Raw genomic sequence first — 22,998 nt, 5'->3', positions numbered from 1 at the left:
CTCATTTAGTACAGTTCATGAAGGAGTCATATTATTATTCTAAGCAAAAATCTTGTTAAAAGCTTCCACAGGAAATACAACGGAGAGAGAATTAAGTCACTAATATTGCACACATATGTCTATTTTTTTCTTCCTGGATTATTGGTATATTATTCTTTTAGGTGCATAATTTCCAGAACATATTTATGTAGCAATCTTACTGGACCAAGAAGTTAAGCATTTGGCAAAAAAATGTGATAATTTTCCTTATTTTGGCACTGAATATAGTTTTTTTTTCCTTTAGAAAACACCAGATACTACATATGGAATTTGCACAATTTTTCTTCCATGTTTTTGGGCCAGTGCTCTCTCAGCTACACCCTACTTGTTATATCCTCGTACTTTATTCCTTCTCTCATTTAGGAGCTCAAGATATTGCATACAGTATTCTTTTCTCTCCTTGTTTTCCCCACAATCGCCACCTTCTCAATAGGTTGGGCTTAGAGAGCAGAGTGTGCATGGCCAAAAATCACCTAGTGAGTTTCCACGAGTCAGGGCGGACCTCAGTCTTGCCAGTGCCATTTCAACAGTTAACCACTATATTGCACTTTTTTCTTTTCTCTCTTTCTTTCTTTCTTTCTTTCTTCTTTTTTTTTTGGACATGCCTATCAATTCATTTTCACTTGTTCAGTCTTAGGTCTCCCATACTTCATTTAAGTAAAATTGACATGCATTATGTTGTCATTACTAAAGGATTTATTTAAATCTAGAGATTTATAGAACTAAAGCTTTTTTTTTGCCCACTAATTAATAGTGCAGTGAAAGCTATTTTCTGTGGGGGTTTTTTCTCACCTGAACAACTTGTCCAAAAGATTGAGGAACTTTCCAGAACACCTTAACAAATATTTATTATTTTAGAAAAAATTACCCTGGCATTAACTGCCTTGATTACAATGCAGTTAGAACCAAGCTTTTTATAGCTGAAGAAAAACAATTCTTGTTTTAATATTACAAAGCTTATGTGAATGCCCATGAAACCTGTATTGTTGCAGAAAATGTATGTTTGATATGCTGATGTATCTGCCTATTTCATTGTACAGATAGTCCTTGACTTGGCCAACATTGAAGCAACACACGTCACATGATCACATTTTTTGATGTTCAGTAACCAGTCCAAGTGTGTGATTGTTTGCAGCATCCTGTGGTCATGTGACTGGTTTACAGCTTTTTTTTTCCCTCTGGCAGCCAGCATTTGAGGTTTCTTGCAAAAAAAACAAAACCCATTGCGGACAATGTGTTTACTTAAAACCAAAGCATTTGCTTAACAACCATAGTGATTCACTTTAACAACTGTCACTAAATGTCATAAAATCAGCTTGGACATATGATGACCCACTTAATTTGGGCTCAACTACAGTTGTAAGTCAAGGATTACCTATAATACTTTGTCACTAGATACAGCATATTTGGTGATCATATTACAGGTATTTCTTGACTTAAAACCACAACAGACCCTGCAGATTTCTGTTGCTAAGCAAGATGATTAAGTGAATTTTGCTCCATTTTACTACCATTCTTGCCACATTTGTTAAGTGAATCACCGCAGTTAAGTTAGTAACATGGTTGCTGAATGAATCTGGCTTCTCCTTTGACTTTGCTTGTCAGAAAGTTGCAAAAATTGATCACATGTTCCTGGGACACTGCAACTGTCATAAATACATGCCAGTTGCCAAGCATCTGAATTTTGGCCAAATGACTTTGGGCAAGCTACAACTTTGTAAATGTGAAAACTGGTCGTAAGTCACTTTTTTCAGTGCCATTGTAACTTTGAACCATCACTAAATGAATGGTTGGTGAAGGACAATGTGTATACAACACAATTGAACTAGTAAAATATTGAATGTGTTTCTTTGAATGCCTCTTATAGGATGCACAGACTTCTAGAACATTAACTCTTATATCAAAAGCAATTCAGACACTGGGAAGCTGGGGAAGTTTATCCAAAACCAAGCTGGTAAGTATCACACTGAAATTACTTCAGTCTGCTGGTATATCTCTATAAAGATTTACTGTTACCTATTTTCCCTTTTTAGTCAAGCTTCAAGGAGACGTTTATGTGTGAATTTTTCAAAATGTTTCAAGAAGAGGAATACATTGAAATAGTCAAAAAGGTATTGTTTCCTTTATACATAATATTTGGCTTTCTCAAAAGAAAATATGTTTCCTGGCTTTCCTGCAAAACCTTAGAAAATTTTGCCATATTCATTTTTCAGATTTAATCTGAGTCACAGATTAAATCTAAATTGTCCAGCACAGGCCTCTCTCTATATGTTACATTTAAACTCCACTTGTTTTAGTAAAATACTTGGGAGGAGTGTTTTAAAAATACATATATAGTAAATGCAAAGGAAAAATGTAGAACAACGTTATTAAAATGTTTGTTTTACTTAAAAATAAGTTTATTTTAATGTTCTAAATATTTGTTAATTTTTAGGATTCTGGGTAAAATTGGGAAAATAATTCCTATTATTCTAATATATTCTCCATATTCAGTTTTTAGATGAAGTGTCTTCCACGGAAAGTAAAGAGCCAAGTGTCATGAATGAGCCATTGCATCTAAAAGAAGGGTAACTTAATACAAAAGTACAATGTGCAAGGCTGTAATTGATTTTTTTTTTTAAAAATACATCAAATAAATATGTAAGATTTATGACACTTTTGAATATAGTAGTTCCAGGCAGAATTGTAGTATTTCATTTGCAACTGCTTATGAGTTTGAAGAAGTTGCCCTGAGGCTTTGTGAGACCCTGAATGTTAAAATTTGGGCTTTTGTAGGGATTCCTATTAACCTAAATCTAAAATATCTTCTTCCCATGAACAAGATTGCTCTCCCCTGCCCTTTTACTATCCCTGTAAATCAAGCTCGAGCAAACATTTCAAGTGCTAATTACCATTGTGTTATGCCACCGAGAAAATAAAAGCCAGAAAATAAAAATTAACAAATAATTAAAGAGTTCAAAAATTACAGCCTTAAAGGAGAATATTTCTAGCTCAGGATTGAAATGAGGGATCCTTGGTGGTCTTTGAGCTTGGTTGTTTTCTTGAAGACATTTCATTACCCAAACTAGATAACATCATCAGCATTAATGATGATGTTAACACAAGCACTAGCATAGATGATGTTACCTAGTTTGGGTAACAAGGACCCCTAATTACAATCTTGCAAGGGTTCAGCCATTTTTAAAAGGAATTTCATGAACAATATTCGGAAGTGGTGTAGGCCTTACCTTGTTGACTTTTACTGTAGTTTAGAATTCTATGAAGTTATTTATAAATGGAATCTATACAAGGATGTTCTTTTATACAATGAAGGAAAATACAGGTAGTCTTCGACTTAACCAATATTTCATATAGTGACTGTTCAAAGTTACAATGGCACTGGGAAAAGTGTGAAAAACCGTTGCAACATCCTTATAGTCACATGATCAAAATTAGATGCTTGGCAGCTGACTCTCATTTATGATCATTGCAGTGTCCCAGGGTCACGTGACTTTTGTGACTTTCTGACAAGTGAAGTCAATAGAGAAGCCAGATTCACTTAACAACTGTGTTACTAACTGAACAACTTCAGTGATTCAGTTAACAATTGTGACCAGAAAAATCGTAAAACGGGGCAAAATTCACTTAATTGTCTCACTTAGCAACAGAAATTTTGGGTTCAATTGTGGTCGTAAGTCGAAGATTACCTGTATGTAAAAAAAAAAATTATCTTCAAATTTTGTAAACATTTCTTGCTTTATGTAGTAAATTATAGTAACAGTACCAATAAATAATTGTTCTAGTTCAGACATGTCAAACACAAGGCCCGGGGGCCAGATCCGGCCCGTGAAGTGATTTCATGTGGCCCGCGAAGCCATCCTGGAAACAGTGAGGGAACAGCCCCCTCTGCCTTGGCCCTGGCCTAGAGACCCTCCTTCTGCCAGAGACCCTCAGATCTGTCCCACTCCTGCCCAGGCCCCCATAGGCACCCTTGATGCGAATGATGTAGAGCTGGCCATGCCCACCCAGTAGGCCAGACATGTCAAACACAAGGCCCGGGGGCCGGATCCGGCCCACGAAGTGGTTTCATGCGGCCCCCGAAGCCATCCTGGAAACAGTGAGGGAACGGCCCCCACTGCCTTGGCCCTGGCTCAGAGACCCACCTTCTGCCAGAGACCCTCAGATCTGTCCCACTCCTGCCCAGGCCCCCATAGGCACCCTTGATGCCAATGATGTAGAGCTGGCCATGCCCACCCAGTAGGCCGTACACACTCTAGCCACGCCCACCCAGTAGGCCACACCCACCCTGACCATACCCACCCGGCCCCCTGAGGGCAACCGCAATGCTGATGCGGCCCTCAATGAAATTGAGTTTGACAGCCCTGTTCTAGTTTATACCTGTGGTTTTGGTTTTTTTTAACTATATTCAGTTTTTATTGATACTCCTAACTTAGGTTCCATGACAATTTTGGGTTTGTAGGAAAATTGTGGGTTTTTTAAAATATTGTGAATGGTACAAACCTAGCATAAAATGTTAATCGAGCCCTATATGTTTTTACATGTAACCTCTCTCATACAACAAGAATAGGAAGCCCAAAAACAGAGTGAGAGGGGAGAAAAAGAGAAGAGAGCAAGAAAGAAGAGTGTGCACTAAAGAGGAAAGGAAAGAAAAATAATATAGGAAAGAAACTGCATGGCGTTTAGTTTAGCATGCCTTCATGCTGAATCAGGGAATCAGTCTTCAATACTTTTTTGTTCTGGACATGGCTGATTTTTTTTAAGATCAGGAGTTGAATCCATTAATCTAACTTGTAAATGGATAGCCTATTAGGAAATTTGAAAATATCTGTGAAAAATGTTCTTGTATTTGTTTCATAGGGAGATGTTCAAAAGAGCACAAGGAAGAACTCGTATTGGAAAAAAGAATTTCAAAAAGCGTTGGTTCTGCCTTACAAGTAGAGAACTCACTTATCGTAAGCAACAAGGTATTTTTTTTTTAAATGTTAACCTTTCAAGTTACCCAGCTTGGCCTGATGGTGATAAACTAATTATGTTATTCAATTCCAATGGTTAAGAGTACATTAAAACATTGTTCAGTATAAACAAATAAATAAAAGTACTCTTTTGTGTTTTTAATAACAAATGTATTAAGTTTACAAAATTATTTGCCATTGGACTTATATATCTGATTTAACCAGGACAGTGTAGACCAGTGTTTTTCAACCTTTTTTGGGCAAAGGCACACTTCTTTCATGAAAAAAATCACAAGGCACTCCACCATTAGAAAATGTTAAAAAATTTAACTCTGTGCCTATATTGACTATAGGCCTAAGGTACAAAGATGCACCAGTTTCTTCCACATTCTGGAAACACACACAGAAAAATAATAATACAGTAAGTTTAAAAATCAAAGACAGCAGCCCTTGGAATATAGCTAGCTGATCATTTTGTTAGATTTTACAAATTCCTTTGACTGGGATTCCAACACTGCATGAGGTAAATGGTATGTTTTGTAATTATTGCAGTAGAGCAGATAACAGTCTGCTCTACTAAATTTTGATTCAAAGATTTGAGAAAACCTTAATTATGAATGAAATGAATTGTTATTCCAAAGCCCAGTCCCAGATCCCTCAGATCAGTATTTCCCAATATCAAATGATACTTCCAAATCTTGCAAGCAAGAGCAGGATCCCCAATTCTGCACTTCCTTCTGCATGAAAAATGTTAGAGAAGACCCCTTTTGGGTTTGGGTTTGTTTTTTTAAAAAAACAGCCGCCTTTTTCAACTGTGAAAGCAAATGCAGCCAGCATCTTAAACCAAAATCTAAACATGGAGGACCTTCATCTCTCATCCAGAGAGGAGGTCTGTTTCAAGAAGCAGAAACTCCAAAACCGATCTCGATTTTACATAGTCGGAACATTATTTTCCTTCCTTTCTTTTCCACTATCTCCCCTTCCACGACCTTCGAATATGAAGAAAAAAATCAAATCCCTAACTCTTAATGATAGATGAGGCAAGGAATCCCCACCCCAAATTTCCCCACCCCGGAGTGGAGAGGGTCTTGCTCCTTAAACTCATCATTTCCCCCTCCAGCATCTTAGATATCGGAAAAATCGGACGGCCATTCTCCCAAATAGACCGGGGGAGGGGGGAAAGCAGGTCTCCGAGGCCGCTTCTTCCGAAATGTGTCCTGGAATGATGGCCGGGAAGCCCCTCGCGGGCATCAGGCGTGGAGAAAGTGGACCCCGGGCCCGCCAGAACGGGAATGGAGGCAGTTGGATCCAGGCGACTACGGCGCCAGCCGTTTCTAAAGGGGCCTGAGGGTGCCTTACCTAACGAGGAGGCAAACCGAGCGGCCAGTTCCAAAGGGGCCTCCACCGTCTCCCGCCGCGGTTCGCTTTGCCGACGTCTCCTCTGCCCCTTCCCTCACTCGGCCCCAACTCAGGGGGAGGGAAAGCGGGGAGGAGCTTTTGACATTTTTTTTAAAATCTTTCCCACGGCACACCAGGCGGCACACTAGTGTGTCGCGGAACAGTGGTTGAAAAACACTGGTGTAGACAAATAATACACTTGAGTCTGAGAACCAAAAAATGAAATATTGAATTCTTTTTCCTACAGGATCATTCATTCATTGTTGGGATTTGAAAGATTCTCTGGTTAATAGCCTGGGCAGTATACATGAAAAATCAAAACCTGTCAAAATCCACAAAAATAATATAAAATCATAATAATTAATAGCAGATATTCTCTCAGCAGAATACACTCAGTTACCATCCTGACCAGATACTCCACTATCCTTGTCTTCATGGCTCTATGAAGGGATCACATATAATGTGTTCCACTGGTATTTATGTTTTGCATAAAATAAAACCTTAAACAGTTAAGGTTTTATTTACAATTAAAGGATTTGCTATTTTTTTCTTAATCCAGATAAAGAACCTATATTCACCATTCCAGTCAAAAACATTCTTGCAGTAGAAAAACTTGATGAGGGTGCATTTAACAGGAAAAATGTAAGTAACTTCTGAAATAACAGTCAAGCATGGAAAATTATAAATTGTCATATGAAAGTGAGAACTTAAATGCCAAGATACAAAAATCTATTCAGATTCTTGTTGCTTTACTGAAAAAGCACTTGTATGTTGATTCTGAACTACAGGGAGTCCTCAAGTTACAATCACAATAGAGCCCAATATTGATAAGTGAGACAGTTGTAAGTGAGCTTTACCCCATTTTACAACCTTTCTTGCCACAGTTGTTAAGTGAATCATCACAATTGTTAAGTTAGTAACACAGTTTTAAGTGAATCTGGTTTCCCCACTGACTTTGCTTGCCAGAAGATTGAAAAAGGTGATCACAAGATCCTGGGACAGCACAACCAATTGTCTGAATTTTGATCATGTAACCATGAGGCTACAAAGGTTATAAGTGTGAAAAATGGTCATAAATCCCTTTTTTCAGTGATGATGTAACTTTGAACAGTCACAATATGAATTTTTGTAAGTCAAGGACTTCCTGTACAGTATGTCCATGAGACATTCCTTAATTGTAGGACAGGGGTGTCAAACTGCTGCCCCACAGGAAGTAGAAACCCCGCCTACCCATTGCCAGCAATGGGGGGGAAAGCTGTGATACATCACGACACATCACGTGGCCTTGCGAGTTTGACATCCCTGCTATAGGATATCAAAACTACCACTGTTAATATCCTTGCTTGATGATCTGGGATGTGTCTTTATTCTGATACCTGTTTCATCAGGTGTTGTTAATTCCCTAATATAGAGTGAATTTATGAATTGCATGCTGGCAAACAACAGGGTGGATAATAATCGATGATTTGTTTTAAAAATCAGATTTTTTTTATTTAAATGGGTTTTTTATTTAAATCAGATTTTTTTATTTTTATCAAATTTATTTTAAAATGCTTTTGGAGTAAAAAATCTAAATATAGTTTTTTATTTAAGATATATTAATAATTTATTTCATTCAGCATGAAATGGAGCTTAGTTATGTAGCATGAGGCAGTATATTCTGCAATAGTTACATTTTTGGTAAATTCATTCAATGAATCTAAGCTCTGCAAGGTGAGATAACCGGCACTGCAATTTCACAGTAACCATGAGATAAATCATAAAGAAGTTCAGAAATATTCCTTTATCCCATTGTTTTGCAAATCTATGTACACTACAAACTGTATGATTGTTTAAAGGGAAATGCACCTATACCAGGCTCTAAGTGTTTTAATTAAATGAAAGAATTTGAGCAGTTTTCCAACTATGTGTGGTTAACCTATTAACCTAAAATCGGTTCTGATATCACTGTTTTACTAACCTAACAGCTTATTATTCTAAATAGGAAACCTTCATTTTGTTTGCAAATAATAAAGATTCTAACTACCAGCAAGAATGAGTCTTTACATTTAAAGAGCACCTGTCATTTCAGATCCATCATGGCAGCGCCTGTTAGCGAGCATCCACTCACTTGTTGCCCACCACATCCCTCACCTTGTTGTGTCACTGTCGCATCACCAGCTGTCCCATTAAAGTGAATGGGACTGTCGGTGAGTCAACAGCAGGTCAGGAGGAGCCACTGCAGGATAGAGATGACAGTTGCTCTTTAAAAATTATGATTTAAATCGACTAGATTTAAATCAAGCCTTTTTACTAGTGATTTAAATTGTGATTTAAATCAACGTGATTTAAATCAAATCCACGCTGGCGAACAAGATAGAAATGTCATGAGTATTTACCTGATCCTTCTTTACAAGAAGATATTAGAAGAAGTTTCTAAAATACTGGTTTCCCTCCCAAGAGGAATATATTTGGAAGAGAAGAAAGATATTTTCCTACCAAAGAGAAAGACATTGGGGGAGAGATGCTCTGGATATACTTCCCTTTCTAGCTGGCAAAACTGAAGAGGGAAACTGTTTCTTAATCATGTGGTCAGAGATAAATTATCTCAGATGATTGATTAATTGATTGATCTGTCTGTCATTTTCAATTCCTAAAGACCACATAAATATTCTCCATGATGATCTAGCCAAATGGTCCCCAACCTTTTGGGCACCAGGGACCGGTTTACGTGGAGAGAGGTTTTTCCACAGACCAGAGAGGGTGTGGTTTTGTGTGCTGCCTGCATCCTGTGGATGGGGCTTTGCTTGTTTGTGTGGACTGGTTGCTGGCATGTCACGGACCGGTACTGGTCCACTTGAATGGGGGTTGGGGATCCCTGATCTAGCCCATACCTGTTCTTTCAAATCACCACCGTAAATGAGTCCATCAGCCTTACTTCTGGTTGCCCTTTCTACCTTCCAACATTAAATCCTTTTCCAGGGAGCTGGATCTTTACAAAATGTGTCTGAAAAAGGATAATTTGAACCTGGCCATTTGTGATTTCAGTGAAAATTCTGGGTTGATTTATTTGGTGCTCCGTTGGTTTGTTTTCTTCCCTGTCCATAGTATTCTCAGGAGCTTGTGCAACACCAAAGTTTAAAAGCATCAATACTTTATCCTACTTCTTGTTTTTTTAAATGCCAATAGATATTTATGACCCTATTTAAAAATCTAGAGTAAGAATTCCTATATTATTGTTAGGTTTAATGATCCAGTTTAAAGTATAAAACTATGTAACAATATAATTAGAACTACAGAATTTAATGATGCATTATAACCAACACAGAACTTAGCCACAGTAGTACCGATAATGCTAGCATTAGAATCAGAAAGTAAAAATTTTATGCAATAGAGATTGGTTCATTCTGAATACATAAGAAGTGAAATAAGTGAATTCCACATGTTAGAAATTGCAATGCAGCCGTACATGGACAATGATTTCAATCTTCTCTGATCCCCAAAAGCAAACTTCTTCCATTAAGGTTTGGAGTATTTGCTCAATAGAAACATAAATAGTGCAACACATTATGTTGTGAAGGTGAAAGTTTAGGTTTAGGTTTAGGTTTGTTCTCCAAGCTTGTAGGTTGTTTTCCTATTGTTTCGTTACCAGACTAGGTAACAACTTCAGCGGAGTTTAGGGGGTGTCAGTGTCAGTGTTCTTCTGTTTATAAGGGCTTCAGGTGTGAGTGTGTTAAGTGAGGGTCTTGTGATGGGACAGTTGTGAGTCATCAGTGAGTCTTGTGATGGGAAGGTTACATCAGGTCGGGTTCATTGGGAGGTGAACTGCTGGGGGGGACTTGCGTGGGTTGATTGAGGGTAGGTGCTGTCTCTGGTGCTGCGCGGTTAATTTGGATTCTGAGGAGTTCATAGGCTGGTTGTAGGTCAGTGTGTCTGTTGACGGAATTGCTTGTGGAGTGCCAGGCTTTGATGAACTCACTAGTGTGGCATATAGTAGTGTGGCCGATGATTTTTGTGTTGCTCCAATCAAACTCTTGGTGTTGGTGTGGGCAGAGATTAAGGATTTGGGATCGTGGTGTTTGACTGCCAGCTGGTGTTGGGTTTTTAATTGATGTGATGTTTGTCCCATGTAGAATTGGTTGCAATGATTACAGTTGATTTTGTAGACTACATTGTTTCTTACATCCTTTTGTATCTTGCCTTTGGTTCTGGATAATCCCTGGTGGAGTGTGGCTGTGGGTTCAAGAGCTATTGCTATTCCTGAGCGTTGGAGAATTCTGGCTGTCATTTTTGACACCCCTTTTGTGTATGGTAGGGATAGTTTTTGTGTGGTAGTTGGCTGTGTGGTGTGGTTTGGGTGCTATGCATCGAAATACGAAGTTTTTTGGATCGCCATTATGGAAAGACGTCAAGCAGCTTTTCTCTTCTGCTTTTCTTAGTATTGTGTTGCTGCATTGTGTCCTGGCCCTTCTGAAGAGGATCTGGACACAGCTTTTTTTGTGTGCAGTGGGATTGCTTGCGAAGCTGAGGATCTGGTCCATGTGTGTGGGGTAGACACAGGTTTCCAGTTCTCTGTTGTCCATTCTTCTTATAGTAGTGGCCAAAATTGTGGAAACCTTTTGGGAAAAGTGTATTTTTGAAGTTTGATGGCTAATACCACTTTTTTAGAGTAGTACCATAAAATTATATATCAATGGAAAGATAATTTAATCAAGAATGTAATGCAACAAAGTTTGTTCAATTATCTGTACTGTATTCTGTGAAAAGGTATAGCCAAATAACCAGAAAAAGGAAGCACTACTTGCTTAGCTTGATATCAGGTAGCTTTCCTTCATCAGATTGTAGCCAATGAGCATGAGTGTTTAGAGAGCCAATCAGGTGTCATCTTGTTTTGGCAGTGAGCCAATCAGATCACAGTAGGATTCAGTTATTGATGTGAAGCTGAGAGGAGGATCGCTATCAAGTTGGTTGGGGGGGTTTTGTGTTCTTTCATTTAGTGAGCTTGTAAAACATAATAAAATTAAAGTAATGGTGCAAAGAGTTGACTTGTTGCCCAGAAAGCAATGTAAAATAGTATTGTTAAGTGAACAAGGTTACAGTTATAAAGAAATTAGAAGAAAAATTGGTGGAAATGTAACCAAAGCTGGCATTTCTGCTGTACACTTTTCCCAAAAGGTTTCCACAATTTTGGCCACTACTGTATCTTGAAGAATGGGACTCTGTTCTGTTTCCTCTTCACATGTGAATTTGATCCCAGGGAATATGTTGTTGAGTAGGTGGTGTGTTTCTTCAATTTGTTACCTAGCCTGGTAATGAAATGTTCAGAAGCCAACCCACAAGCTTGGAGAACAAACCTTCACCCTCATCCTACACCCAAGCTACAGATATCTGCCACTATTGCAAACATTATGCTGTGCCCAGACAAAGTCATTCAACAACCTGGAAAAGGTGAGAAGTTCTAATGTTTTGCTTTAAAAAGTTTTTACAAGTGACAAAAACTAACTCTCCATCGTTAGAGAAAAAGAATGTCTAATGGCAGGGTGGGGAAACTATAATGCTGCCTGAGAGGCATAAATATGGTCCTTTCATGATCCTTTGGTGTTGAAGACCACTGCAAAGTATTTAAAGGTGTCAACCTGTTCAATCTTAATTCCTCTAAAAAATCTGGTAAATCTACATATTAGTGGAGTTTTTAAGGGGTCCAAAAAGATACTACTATAAATAAATACTTTGTTAGAGGCTGGTGCTTTGCTTTGTAGGATGATTTATTTTTCATTAAATCAAGAGCACAAGGAGTTTGGGTGGTACTAAAAAGAGAAAATTAGTAATAATACTCTTAATTCCTCAATGTCTAACTCCTATTTGTCATACCTATTAATTCACATTGTGGTAGAGTTCTCTTCCCTGCATCCCTTCTAAGAACAATTAGGGAGTGATTGTTTCCTCTCCTACTTTCTCTTTTCTTCTGCCTTGGGGTATCCTTGCGTGTCTGATGTTAATCATGGATGAAATTGGGTAGTCTTTCAGCTTAGAAGTAAAAATGTGGATCACAAGATCCCTCCTTTTCTGAGCAAAATGGAAGCTAATACATTAATCAGTATCTGTTACACCAAGGCAACCATTTGGATAAGTGTCCAGTTTTCTGTTTTCAAAGTTTTTAAATAATAAATAAACATTTTAAAAAATCTGCTGATGCTCTTTTTTTCTCTTATAAATAAACTGTTGGTTGTTTGAGTAGAGCTGTTTTCTTTTTCAGATGTTTCAAGTAATACATGTTGAAAAACCACTCTATGTGCAGGCAAATAATTGTGTGGAGGCTAGTGAGTGGATAGAAGCTCTCTGTAGAGTGAGCAGATGCAACCAAAAGAGATTGAGTGTCTATCACCCATCTGCTTTTTTGAATGGAAATTGGCTTTGCTGTAAAGCCACATCAGAAAACACAGTGGGCTGTATGCCATGTACTGGGTAAGTAACATCTGCAAGAAAAATAACATGCATGTTTTGGAATAGAAATAATTTTGCTTACAATATATTGCTGTAACTTAGATTGCCTTCTCAATGACCAAGGGGAAGGAGGGAGATGCATATCAGAATTACACATGTGCTTGAGATTAGCAAGTGAACGTTATTAGATTTGAAAATATATTTATGGCAACTTGTCATCAAGTATGATTATGAAACAACATAGATTATTAATCCTGTAATAAATGAATGTATTTAAGTTGCCATTTGGAAATGAGTTTTTGTTCTTTGCAACCTGAATATATTTATTTATTTATTTATTTATTTATTTATTTATTTATTTATTTATTATTGGGACATACCGGTATATGCCGCCCTATCTCCCGAAGGACTCAGGGCGGCTAACAACAATAACATACAATAAATACAGAAGTTAAGATAAAATTAAAATTAAAGGCCTCTGTACAATAAATTAAAATTAAAATAAATTAAAAATTAGAGTTAAAAAATTAAAAACATAATTAAAATCCCTGTCAGTCCAGGTCAGCCAGGTGGAAAAGGAGTGTTTTGAGGCCGCAGCGAAAGGACTGGAGAACTTGGGCCATCCGAAGCTCATGGGGGAGCTGGTTCCACAGGGCTGGCGCTCCCACAGAGAAGGCCCTCCCCCTGGGGGTCGCCAGCCGACATTGTCTAGCCGACGGTACCCTGAGGAGGCCTTCTCTGTGTGAGTGCACTGGGCGATGGGAAGTCGTTCCCAGCAGCAGATGGTCCTGCCGACATTGTCTAGCTGACGGTACCCTGAGGAGGCCTTCTCTGTGGGATATATATACTGATATATATCAGTACTTTTCCTTCCTTCCCTCCTTCCTTCCTTCCTGCTTCCTACGACACTGAGCATCTCACAATAAAATCCACCAAAAACATAATATACTATAAAAAAGCAATAAAAGTTTACTATAACTATAAAATAAAACAAACTATGTGGCATCCATAATACATGTATTGGTGGAAACAAGGATCATTTGCAAGAGAAGGAGATATACTGAATTGGCATAAATTAGGTTTAACAATATTTCTCATTTCAAGCTTTTGATATTTTGGGATTGATATTTCTTATTCTCTGTGCTTACTGTTGCTTACTCAAAACAATCTGATGGTTATATGTGTATGTGCCTAGCTTTCCATCTTATTCCTGGTTATTTTTTTACTAAAGAGATAGTTGATTGATCCTTATTTAGTGAGGATTTCTCTGCCTGAAGCAGTTACAGAATAGAGAGTGGGATTTAATACGCTTCTTACTTTTTAACCCTAATCTTAAATTGTTTTGGCATCAAATAATATGAATATTGTATACATGATTATTGTATGATATTAGGAATTAGTTGCAATTGACTAGTTTCACAAATGGGTTTGCTATAGCTTTATAGGCTGTTTCAATTAATTCTGGTAGGCCACATATTAAGAATTCCTACCTATCATGATACAGCTGTAAGTATAAATGATCTAGAACTGTGGTGGTGAACCTATGGCACGCGTGCCACAGGTGGCACGCAGAGCCCTCTGTGGGCACGTGCGGCATCACCTCAGTCCTAGGCCTTCAGCTGGGTTTTATAAAAACTTTTCACTTTAGGCCACCGCCGTGTGCAAAAAAAAAGAGGTTCAATCAATCAATTTCAACTTCTCACGGGGAAAAAAAAGATCTCGCAAAGTTGGAATTGATTGATTGAACTTTTTAGTGCCACCCAGTCTGCCGTTACCACCGCAGCCACGCCCACCCGGCACCCGACGATACATAAGTGGGTTCTGGGTTGCAGTTTGGGCACTCGGTCTCTAAAAGGTTCGCCATCACTGATCTGGAAGTTTTGCACATCTGCATTGCTGGTTTTCCCTTTTAATAAATAACTTCTGTATTTATTGTATGTTATTGTTGTTAGCCACTCTGAGTCCTTCGGGAGATAGGGCGGCATATAAGTCCCAATAAATAAATAAATAAATAAATAAATAAATAAATAAATAAATAAATAAATAAATTTGTATATGCATTAATATATAGCTAGTAAATCTTCTTTAAAATTAACATATTTTGTAAAATTTTGTATTTCTAATTGAAGAGGTGTACCTGCTGACATTCAGATAGAAATAGATGGAGATCGAGAAACAGAGAGAATCTATTCACTCTTTGCAATCAGTATGCCGAAGCTCCAAAAAATGCAAGGTATGAAAGACCTATTTGTCAAAGTAACACAGTCAGTTTTGTAATATTAATAGCTATTAGCTGTTGTCCAAATTGTTAATCCCATATCCATTCTAGGTTCCTAATTTTCAAATACAATAGGTTGGCTCAGAAGAAAATCATGTTGGACACAAACGATGGACTTCTTCCAGACTTTTCCTAGCTGTTCCTCCTCAGCCCCCAGCACTACAGTACCCCATACTCATTTGGAAATCTCTGATCATTGGGAGTTTTTTAATAAGGATATCAGGCTTTATTATGTATAGAGGAGAATAGAGAAAATGGCTTCTGGTAGACTTCTTCCTTGCCTTTGTTTGCACAGTTGCTTTTTTCAAATGTTAAATAGACAAAAACTCTGCTTAAATTCAATTATTTGCTTTCAGTTACAGTGCATTCAGAAAGTATTCAGACCCCCTTCACTTTTGTCAATTTTGTTATTGCAGTCTGATTCCACAGTTGTTGAAATTCATTTTTTCCCATTAATCTACAAGCAGTACCCCATAATCACAAAGTGAAAACAGAACTTTAGAAATGTCTGTAAATTTATTAAAAAGAAAAAACTGAACTATCACATTGGCATAAGTATTCAGACCCTTAGTATTTGTTGAAGCACCTTTGGCAACAATTACAGCCTCGAGTCTTTTAGGGCAGAGGTCCCCAACCTATGGGTTGTGTCCCACTACCGGGCTGTGGCCTTTTGGCCATCGGGCCGTGTGAGTAGCTGGGCATTGTTGTACACATGCATGTGTGCATGCTCACCCTCTGTCCTTGTGCTAGCCGAGTCGCAAATCTCACGCCGGCGCTAGGAGAATCGTGAGCCTCTCACCGGCACTAGGAGAGCCAAGAGCTACGCACCGAGGCTAGCAACCCCATTTGTGGAGCACTCATGCTCATGGCCCCCTTCGTGCGCATGCAGCCACATTTGTGTGTGCGCACAGAAAAGTGCCTGTCCCTCCCTTTCCCACCAGGCCGCCAACACAGAAAGGTTGGTGATCCCTGTTTTAGGGTATGATGCGATAAGCTCTGCACACATGGATTGGGGGATTTTCTGCCATTCCTTACAAATCCTCTCAAGCTCAGTCAAGTTGGATAGCAACTGTTGGTGGACAGCCATTTTCAGGTCCATCCAGAAATGTTCAATAGAGTTCAAGTCAGGGCTCTGGCTTGACCACTCTAGGACATTCACAGAGTTGTCCCTAAGCCACTCCTGTGTTGTCTTGGCTGTGTGCTTAGGATTATTGTCATGTTGGAAAGTGAATCTTTGGTACAGTCTGAGGTCCTGAGTGCTGTGGAACAGATTTTCATTGAGGATATCAGTCAGAGTGACCATCGGGTTCTTGGTCACCTCTCTTACTAAGGCTCTTCTCCCCCAATTGCTCAGTTTGACCGGGCAACCAACTCTTGGAAGAGTCCTGGTTGTGCCAAACTTCTTCCATTTGAGAATTATGGAGGCCACTATGTTTTTAGGAACCTTCAGTGCAGCAGAAATGTTATTGTAGCCTTCCCCAGATCTGTGCCTTCCAGTAATTCTGTCTGTGAGCTCTGCAGACAGTTCCTTTGACTTCATGGCTTTTGCTCTGCTCCAGTATGCATTGACAGATGTGAGGGCTTCTATAGAGAGGTGTGTGCCTTTCCAAATCATGTCCAATTTAATTTACCACAGATGGACTCCAATCAAGGCATAGAAACATGTCAGTAAGAGAAATAGGAGGCACCAGAGCTAAATTTCAGTAGCCCAGCTGGATAAAACTTGATTCCCAAATAATGAATATCAGATATAATCACTCCATGCTTGTTGCAAAGAGTCTGAATACTTATGCCAATGTGGTATTTCAGTTTTTTCTTTTCAATAAATTTACAGGCTTTTCTAGACTTCTCTATTCACTTTGTCATTATGGGTGTAGATTAATGAGAAAAAAATGAATTTCAATAACTACTAGAATCAGATTGCAGCATAACAAAATTGACAAAAGTGAAGGCGATCTGAATGTGCTATATTTAAGATATGGTTCTCAAAGTATCCTGCCAGTGTAGAACTCAGTTACTGCAATAAGTGTTAATAAACCCTACATTTAAGAAGCTAATACTTGGAAGGGAGAGGGCTCTGTTGAAGCTGAATCTACATCCAAATAGCGTGTATTTGATTTGATCTGAGCCTTTCCATACACCTGTAGCAATAGTGGAAATAAACTTTGTGAATTTAAAGCTCTAAGAGATCTAAGTCAAAAGGGTATTGTAAGCGTTCCCGAAATATGGGATTACAGAACCAGGAAGTGATTATATCTGATGTTCATTATTTGGAAAATCCAACTAGGGCTACTCTTCTTTTATTGTGTACTTTAGGTTAGTTTTTATGCATTGTATATCAAGTCTGCTGATTAAAGGTCCATTAAATCAAGAAATTCTTTGACAGCGCCATTTCCTGGATATTCAGACTTGATAGAATTTACAAATTTATGAAAGAAGACTATAATAGTGAGCCTTTTGATTCTTTTATGTTTTTTCATGGAAAGGTTTGTACTTATTAGTCCAGATAACAACTAATTTAAATTGTTTTAAATTTACACTGATGAATTAGTGAATTAACATGAGACAATGTTCTTTTATGCCCAAAAATACCCTTTGTTATTTTAATTAATCACATTTATGGTAAAATTTATGTCTGAAGATATAGAACAACAAAACTTTGTTTCTTGAACATTTAAAGCTTCATTATACTCTAATTTATACTTGTTTTTAGAGGCTTGTGGAAGTATAGCAGTCTATCAAGGTCCACAGAAAGAGCCAGATGACTATTCTAATTTCAAAATTGAGGACTCGGTAGCAACTTTTCAAACTCTTCAGCAAATAATATCTATTGTAGAACAGTTGGACATGCATCATGATAAGTATCGAGAAAAAAGATCATCTAGTGCTAAATATGGCAGTGAGTAAGTATTGTAGGTAATTCTACCATTACAATAGGCTTGTCTTTTAACAAACTGAAACTAAATGTTAATGTAATTCTGTGACCACATAGTCATCTAATTCAGGGGTCCCCAACCTGTGGGCCGCACCCCACTATTGGGCCGTAGCCTCTTGGCCACCGGGCTGCGTGAGTGGCTGGCGAGTGTGTCCGTGTGTGTGTGTGTGTGTACTCACCCCCAATCGCACTAGCTTGTATAGAACATGGAATTATCTCTGAGGGAGATGGGCAGTTAAGAACATATTCTTCATTCTGCAAATCTTGATTTAATGCACTAATTGGGAGAGGAAATATTCAATATTTCCGACTGTTAAATGTAAAAATACATTCTTTGCAGTTGTTTTCTCCTTTCTATAGGGATGCTATTATATAAACTGCCTCAGGTTTTATAAAATTGATAGGACTGAAGTAAATTTAACTTCCTTATCCAGATTATGCAGAATGAAGTTTTCTTTATTTGTGGAAGATATCCAGGTGGATTTAAGTCTGCTCAGTGGGGATCAGTAAAATTGAAATGTTATTGTTGTCAGAAAATACGGCACTAATTGTAAGTGAAAAATAATTTTTAACTTGCAGTTTCTAACAAATAGATAAGGTTCTTTTTTTTCTTTTGTAGAGAAAATCCAATTGTTGGAAAAATTTCCTAATTAAAGGCATCAATAGAGATGGATTTTGAAAGAGAAGAATTGGACTAATTTTCACTCACAAAACAAACTGGTTTTGTGATTATTCCATGAATTTAAGAATATGCATTTCGTACAAATTAGCTGCATTCATAAGTTTATTTAATATTTAACAGTGGAAAGAACAGTGTCGAATCAGATTTCTGCAGGGTTAAAGGAAAACGTATGCATATTGTTTAAAGAACTTAACATACAAAAAAAAGTAAACAAGGTATCTAAAGTTGGGAAGATATTCTAAAGAAATAAGCTTTCTAAGGAAGAAAACAACTACCACCTTCAGTTGGGATTTTATCTGCCAGGATAATCATCAGCTTCTGTGACTATCACTATTATCTGGACAAAGAAATTCTGACAGGTGACAAAAGGATTTGAAGCTTTACATTCAGCGCACAGTCACTTTTAAAGCTTCCTTTCTTAACCTACAGTAGAAATGTTGTTTTTCAAAAAAAAAAAGGAACAAAATAATGGTACTTTTTCAAAATGTGCATTGATAATTAGCAAAGTTACGTTATTTAAGCGGTATCACTGAAGCAGGACAAGTCAGGGAATCTATATGTCTTGTTTACAGTTGGAGTGAATAGTGAAAGATGTGATGTGGAATCATTGGTTTTTCTTTTTGAAATAACACATTGTTAGTATTTTTAGTGATTGGGTTTGGGAGGAGAATATATGCTGTTCAGATAATACGATAGCTGAATACCATGTGGCATATCATTAGTAATACTTTTTTAAAAAAATGCCTAAAGGTAGACGGTATACAGTGAACATTGCCATACACAATTGTAACTACCTGTTTTTGAAAATCACTCCAAGCACTTTACATATCTGGTTAACCCCAGATTATAATTCTAGATACTTTATAGTATCTAATCATTATGATCAGTTGAATGATCACTACTGTGGCTTAAAACCATATTATGAAATTTTATATCAAGGGTATTTTTTACTTGCCAAGTAAAGTTTTGAACTAAGCTTTACTTTTAGAACTCTTAATCTTTCCTTGTTGTATTTGTACCTATAAACTGATAAAACGACTGGTATGTAATAAATATGAACAAACTCTTGGGAGAAGAAAAGGCTAGGTTTTTAAAATCAGTATTATATGAAGTCATCAGAAGTCAAGCTTAACTCAAAATAGATTTTACCTTTTCTTTACTGAATGTGGTACTACAGAAGACTGGCCTTGGGAGCAATTTATTAAGCACTATAAAAACCAGTGAATTTCCACTGAAGTAACGTTCATGATTATCTGTTTTATTGGTCTCCTTACCTTTTAATACTCCTGGTTTACTACTATTTGCCTCCACTCATTAGGATTGCTTTCATTGTCTAATAGAAATCTAAAATAAGGACATTTAAAAGATAAAACTGGCTTAAATACTAATGGTATTATGCTAGCAAAATAAGAGAGCTTGCCATTAAAGTAAATATTCTGATCCTAGGACTGGACTAACCTCTAAATTAAATGCACCTAAATAAAACTACTTTTTCCCAATAGTTGGTATCCATGACTTATCACTAAATGTTTTTGATACTTTTGTTTGAGGCATAGATACAAAAATTTATTAAAACAAACAAGCTCACTGGATATATAAATCTATCAATGCAGATTGTGCATTTTGTGTAAAATGTCAGGGAAACTAATAATTTAGTGACAGAATGAATGACACAGATTGTATAATAAAAGAGATATAAATCTAGAAAAATTATCACAAATTATAATTGATAAATGCAAAGCAAAATGCAAGTGTAATGTAGAGGACTTAAAACGTAAAATTGTGTCTATGTAGTCACCTACGTTAGAGCCTGAATGTCTTTTATGCAAAATATCAAAAACTTTGCTTCCATTCCTTTAATAAATTTTATTTCCAAAATTAAAATACAAACTTCAACGGAGAAAAAGGAAACAAAAACAAAGCACTAAACAAGACAAAAAAGTGCATTAAAAAAACATGCATATATATGGTCCCCCCAGTTGATTACTGATAAATATATTTTTCCCCTTGCAAAATAGGTCTACGAGTTTATAAACTTCTACAGCTCTATTTGCCCAACTAATTCGACCTACCATCTGTTTACCATAAGAAAAGGTATCAGGTAAACCCCACAACAAAATTAAACTTCAAAGTCTTCTTTTAACAATATATTCTTCTATTTCACACACACAGAAAGTACGCAACAGCTTCTAATCTACCATAAACCACTGCAGTAATTACCTCTGATCTGTCCAGGATCAAATCAATCTTGATTGTTTTCCTTAAAATTATGAGCATTAAAATATGCTTCATTACTATGCATATATATATTCATTAATATACTTTAATATATTCAGAAACTGCATTATGTTTTAGTATAAAAAAATGAAAAATATTAATTTTATAGATAATTTAAGCATGGAGATAAATAATCTTTGAGTTTAAAAAAGAAAGTGGATCCTTGATGAAGTATTACCGTATTTTTCAGACCATAAGACGCACCTGACCATAAGACACAACCAGTTTTTAGAGCAGGCAAACAAGAAAAAAAAATTCTGAACCAAATAGTACCGGTATACTAAAACAGGGCTTTTCAACCTTTTCATCCATAGTACCAGTTTTAGGACAAGGCAATGTCCGAGTACCACCAGTCGCCCAGCAAGGTGTCAAAAACGTGACCTCGCCCCCCAAAAAAGAAAAAAAATGATAAAGTACAGGTAGTCCTCGACTTACAATGATTCACTTAGTGACTGTTCAAAGTTACGATGGCACTGAAAAAGTGGCTTATGATCATTTTGCACACTTATGACTGTTGCAGCATCCCCAGGGTCATGTGATTTATATTCGGATGCTTGGCAATCAATCCATATTTATGATGGTCACATTGTTCCAGGGTCATGTGATCGCCTTTTGCAACCTTCTGAGAAGCAAAGTTAGTGGGGAAACCAGATTCACTTAACAATCATGTTACTAATTTAATTTCTCTCTCTCCTTCTCTTTCTCTCCCTCTCTCCCCCTCCCTCTTTCTTTCTCTCTCCTCTCTCTCTCTCCCTTTCTCTCCATCTCCCTTTCTCTCCCTATTTTTCTCTTTCCCTCTATCTCTCCCTCTATTTCCCTCCCTTTCTTTCTCCTTCTCTCTCTCTCCCTCTTTCTCTCCCTCTCTATTTTTCTCTTTCCCTCTATTTCTCCCTTTCTCTCTCCCCCTCTATTTCCCTCCCTCTTTCTTTCTCCTCTCTCTTTCTCTCTCTCCCTTTCTTTCTCTCCCTCTCTCTTTTCCTCTCCCTTTTTCTCTCCCTCTATTTCTCTCCCTTTCTTTCTCCTCTCTCTCTCCCTTTTTCTCTCCCTCCCTATTTCTTTCTCCTTGTCTCTCTCTCCCTCTCTTTCTCTCTCTCTCTATCTCTCCCTCTATTTCCCTCCCTTTCTTTCTCCTTCTCTCTCTCTCCCTCTTTCTCTCCCTCTCTATTTTTCTCTTTCCCTCTATTTCTCCCTTTCTCTCTCCCCCTCTATTTCCCTCCCTCTTTCTTTCTCCTCTCTCTTTCTCTCTCTCCCTTTCTTTCTCTCCCTCTCTCTTTTCCTCTCCCTTTTTCTCTCCCTCTATTTCTCTCCCTTTCTTTCTCCTCTCTCTCTCCCTTTTTCTCTCCCTCCCTATTTCTTTCTCCTTGTCTCTCCCTCTCTTTCTCTCTCTCTCTTTCTCTCTCTCCCTCCCTCTCCCATTGGCCCTTCCTTCCTTCTTTCCTTCCTTCCTTCCTTCCCTCCCTCTTTGTCCTTCCCTCTCTGCATTAGAGCAGTACCCGCAGAGGCGGCCCTGCGGCCCGGCTTTCTCTTGCAGAAAGCAAGCTGAAACGGAGCGAGGGAGATTGCCAGAAATGCGAATCGGCCGATCTCGCGCTCCTGCAATCTGCCTCTCGGTTTCAGCTTCCCTTGCTAAAAGAGAAAGCAGGCTGAAACGAGGGAGATTGCAGCAGCGCGAGATCAGCCAATTCGCATTCCTGGCAATCTCCCTCACTCCGCAAGGGAAGCTGAAACCGAGCGAGGCAGATTGCAGGAGCGTGAGATCGGCGTTTCTCAGCACGTGCCGATTCGTGCTTCTGGCAATCTCCCTTGCTTTCCACTTGCAGAGGTTGGGGCTGGCCATACGGATCACCTTCAGACCATAAGACGTACCCTCATTTCCCCCCCCCCCCCCACTTTTGGGGAAAAAAGTGCGTTTTATGGTCCGAAAAATACGGTACATTTTCACAGATAACTATGAATCTTATCATCCATGGATGGAAAAATCAGAGATTCGCCCACATAAATTTCCCACAGGTGG

General features: G+C 37.9%; 1 protein-coding gene across 1 annotated transcript in view; it reads left to right on the top strand.

The window, feature by feature from the left end:
• Nucleotides 1-22,582, top strand: part of RASA2 (RAS p21 protein activator 2) — a 50,024-nt gene extending 27,442 nt beyond the window's left edge. The window contains exons 16-24 of the mRNA XM_083363164.1: nt 1,907-1,993; nt 2,073-2,150; nt 2,533-2,606; nt 4,897-5,003; nt 6,949-7,031; nt 12,625-12,833; nt 14,942-15,045; nt 17,804-17,993; nt 18,645-22,582. Of these exons, the coding sequence (XP_083219290.1) occupies nt 1,907-1,993; nt 2,073-2,150; nt 2,533-2,606; nt 4,897-5,003; nt 6,949-7,031; nt 12,625-12,833; nt 14,942-15,045; nt 17,804-17,993; nt 18,645-18,675 (963 nt within the window). The 3' untranslated portion in view covers nt 18,676-22,582. The remainder of the gene's footprint in view (nt 1-1,906; nt 1,994-2,072; nt 2,151-2,532; nt 2,607-4,896; nt 5,004-6,948; nt 7,032-12,624; nt 12,834-14,941; nt 15,046-17,803; nt 17,994-18,644) is intronic.
• Nucleotides 22,583-22,998: the final 416 nt, after the last annotated feature.

Source organism: Vipera ursinii, assembly GCF_947247035.1.
Source record: "Vipera ursinii genome assembly, chromosome: 5".
NCBI lineage: Eukaryota > Metazoa > Chordata > Lepidosauria > Squamata > Viperidae > Vipera > Vipera ursinii.
This window is presented reverse-complemented; position numbering and strand designations above follow the sequence as displayed.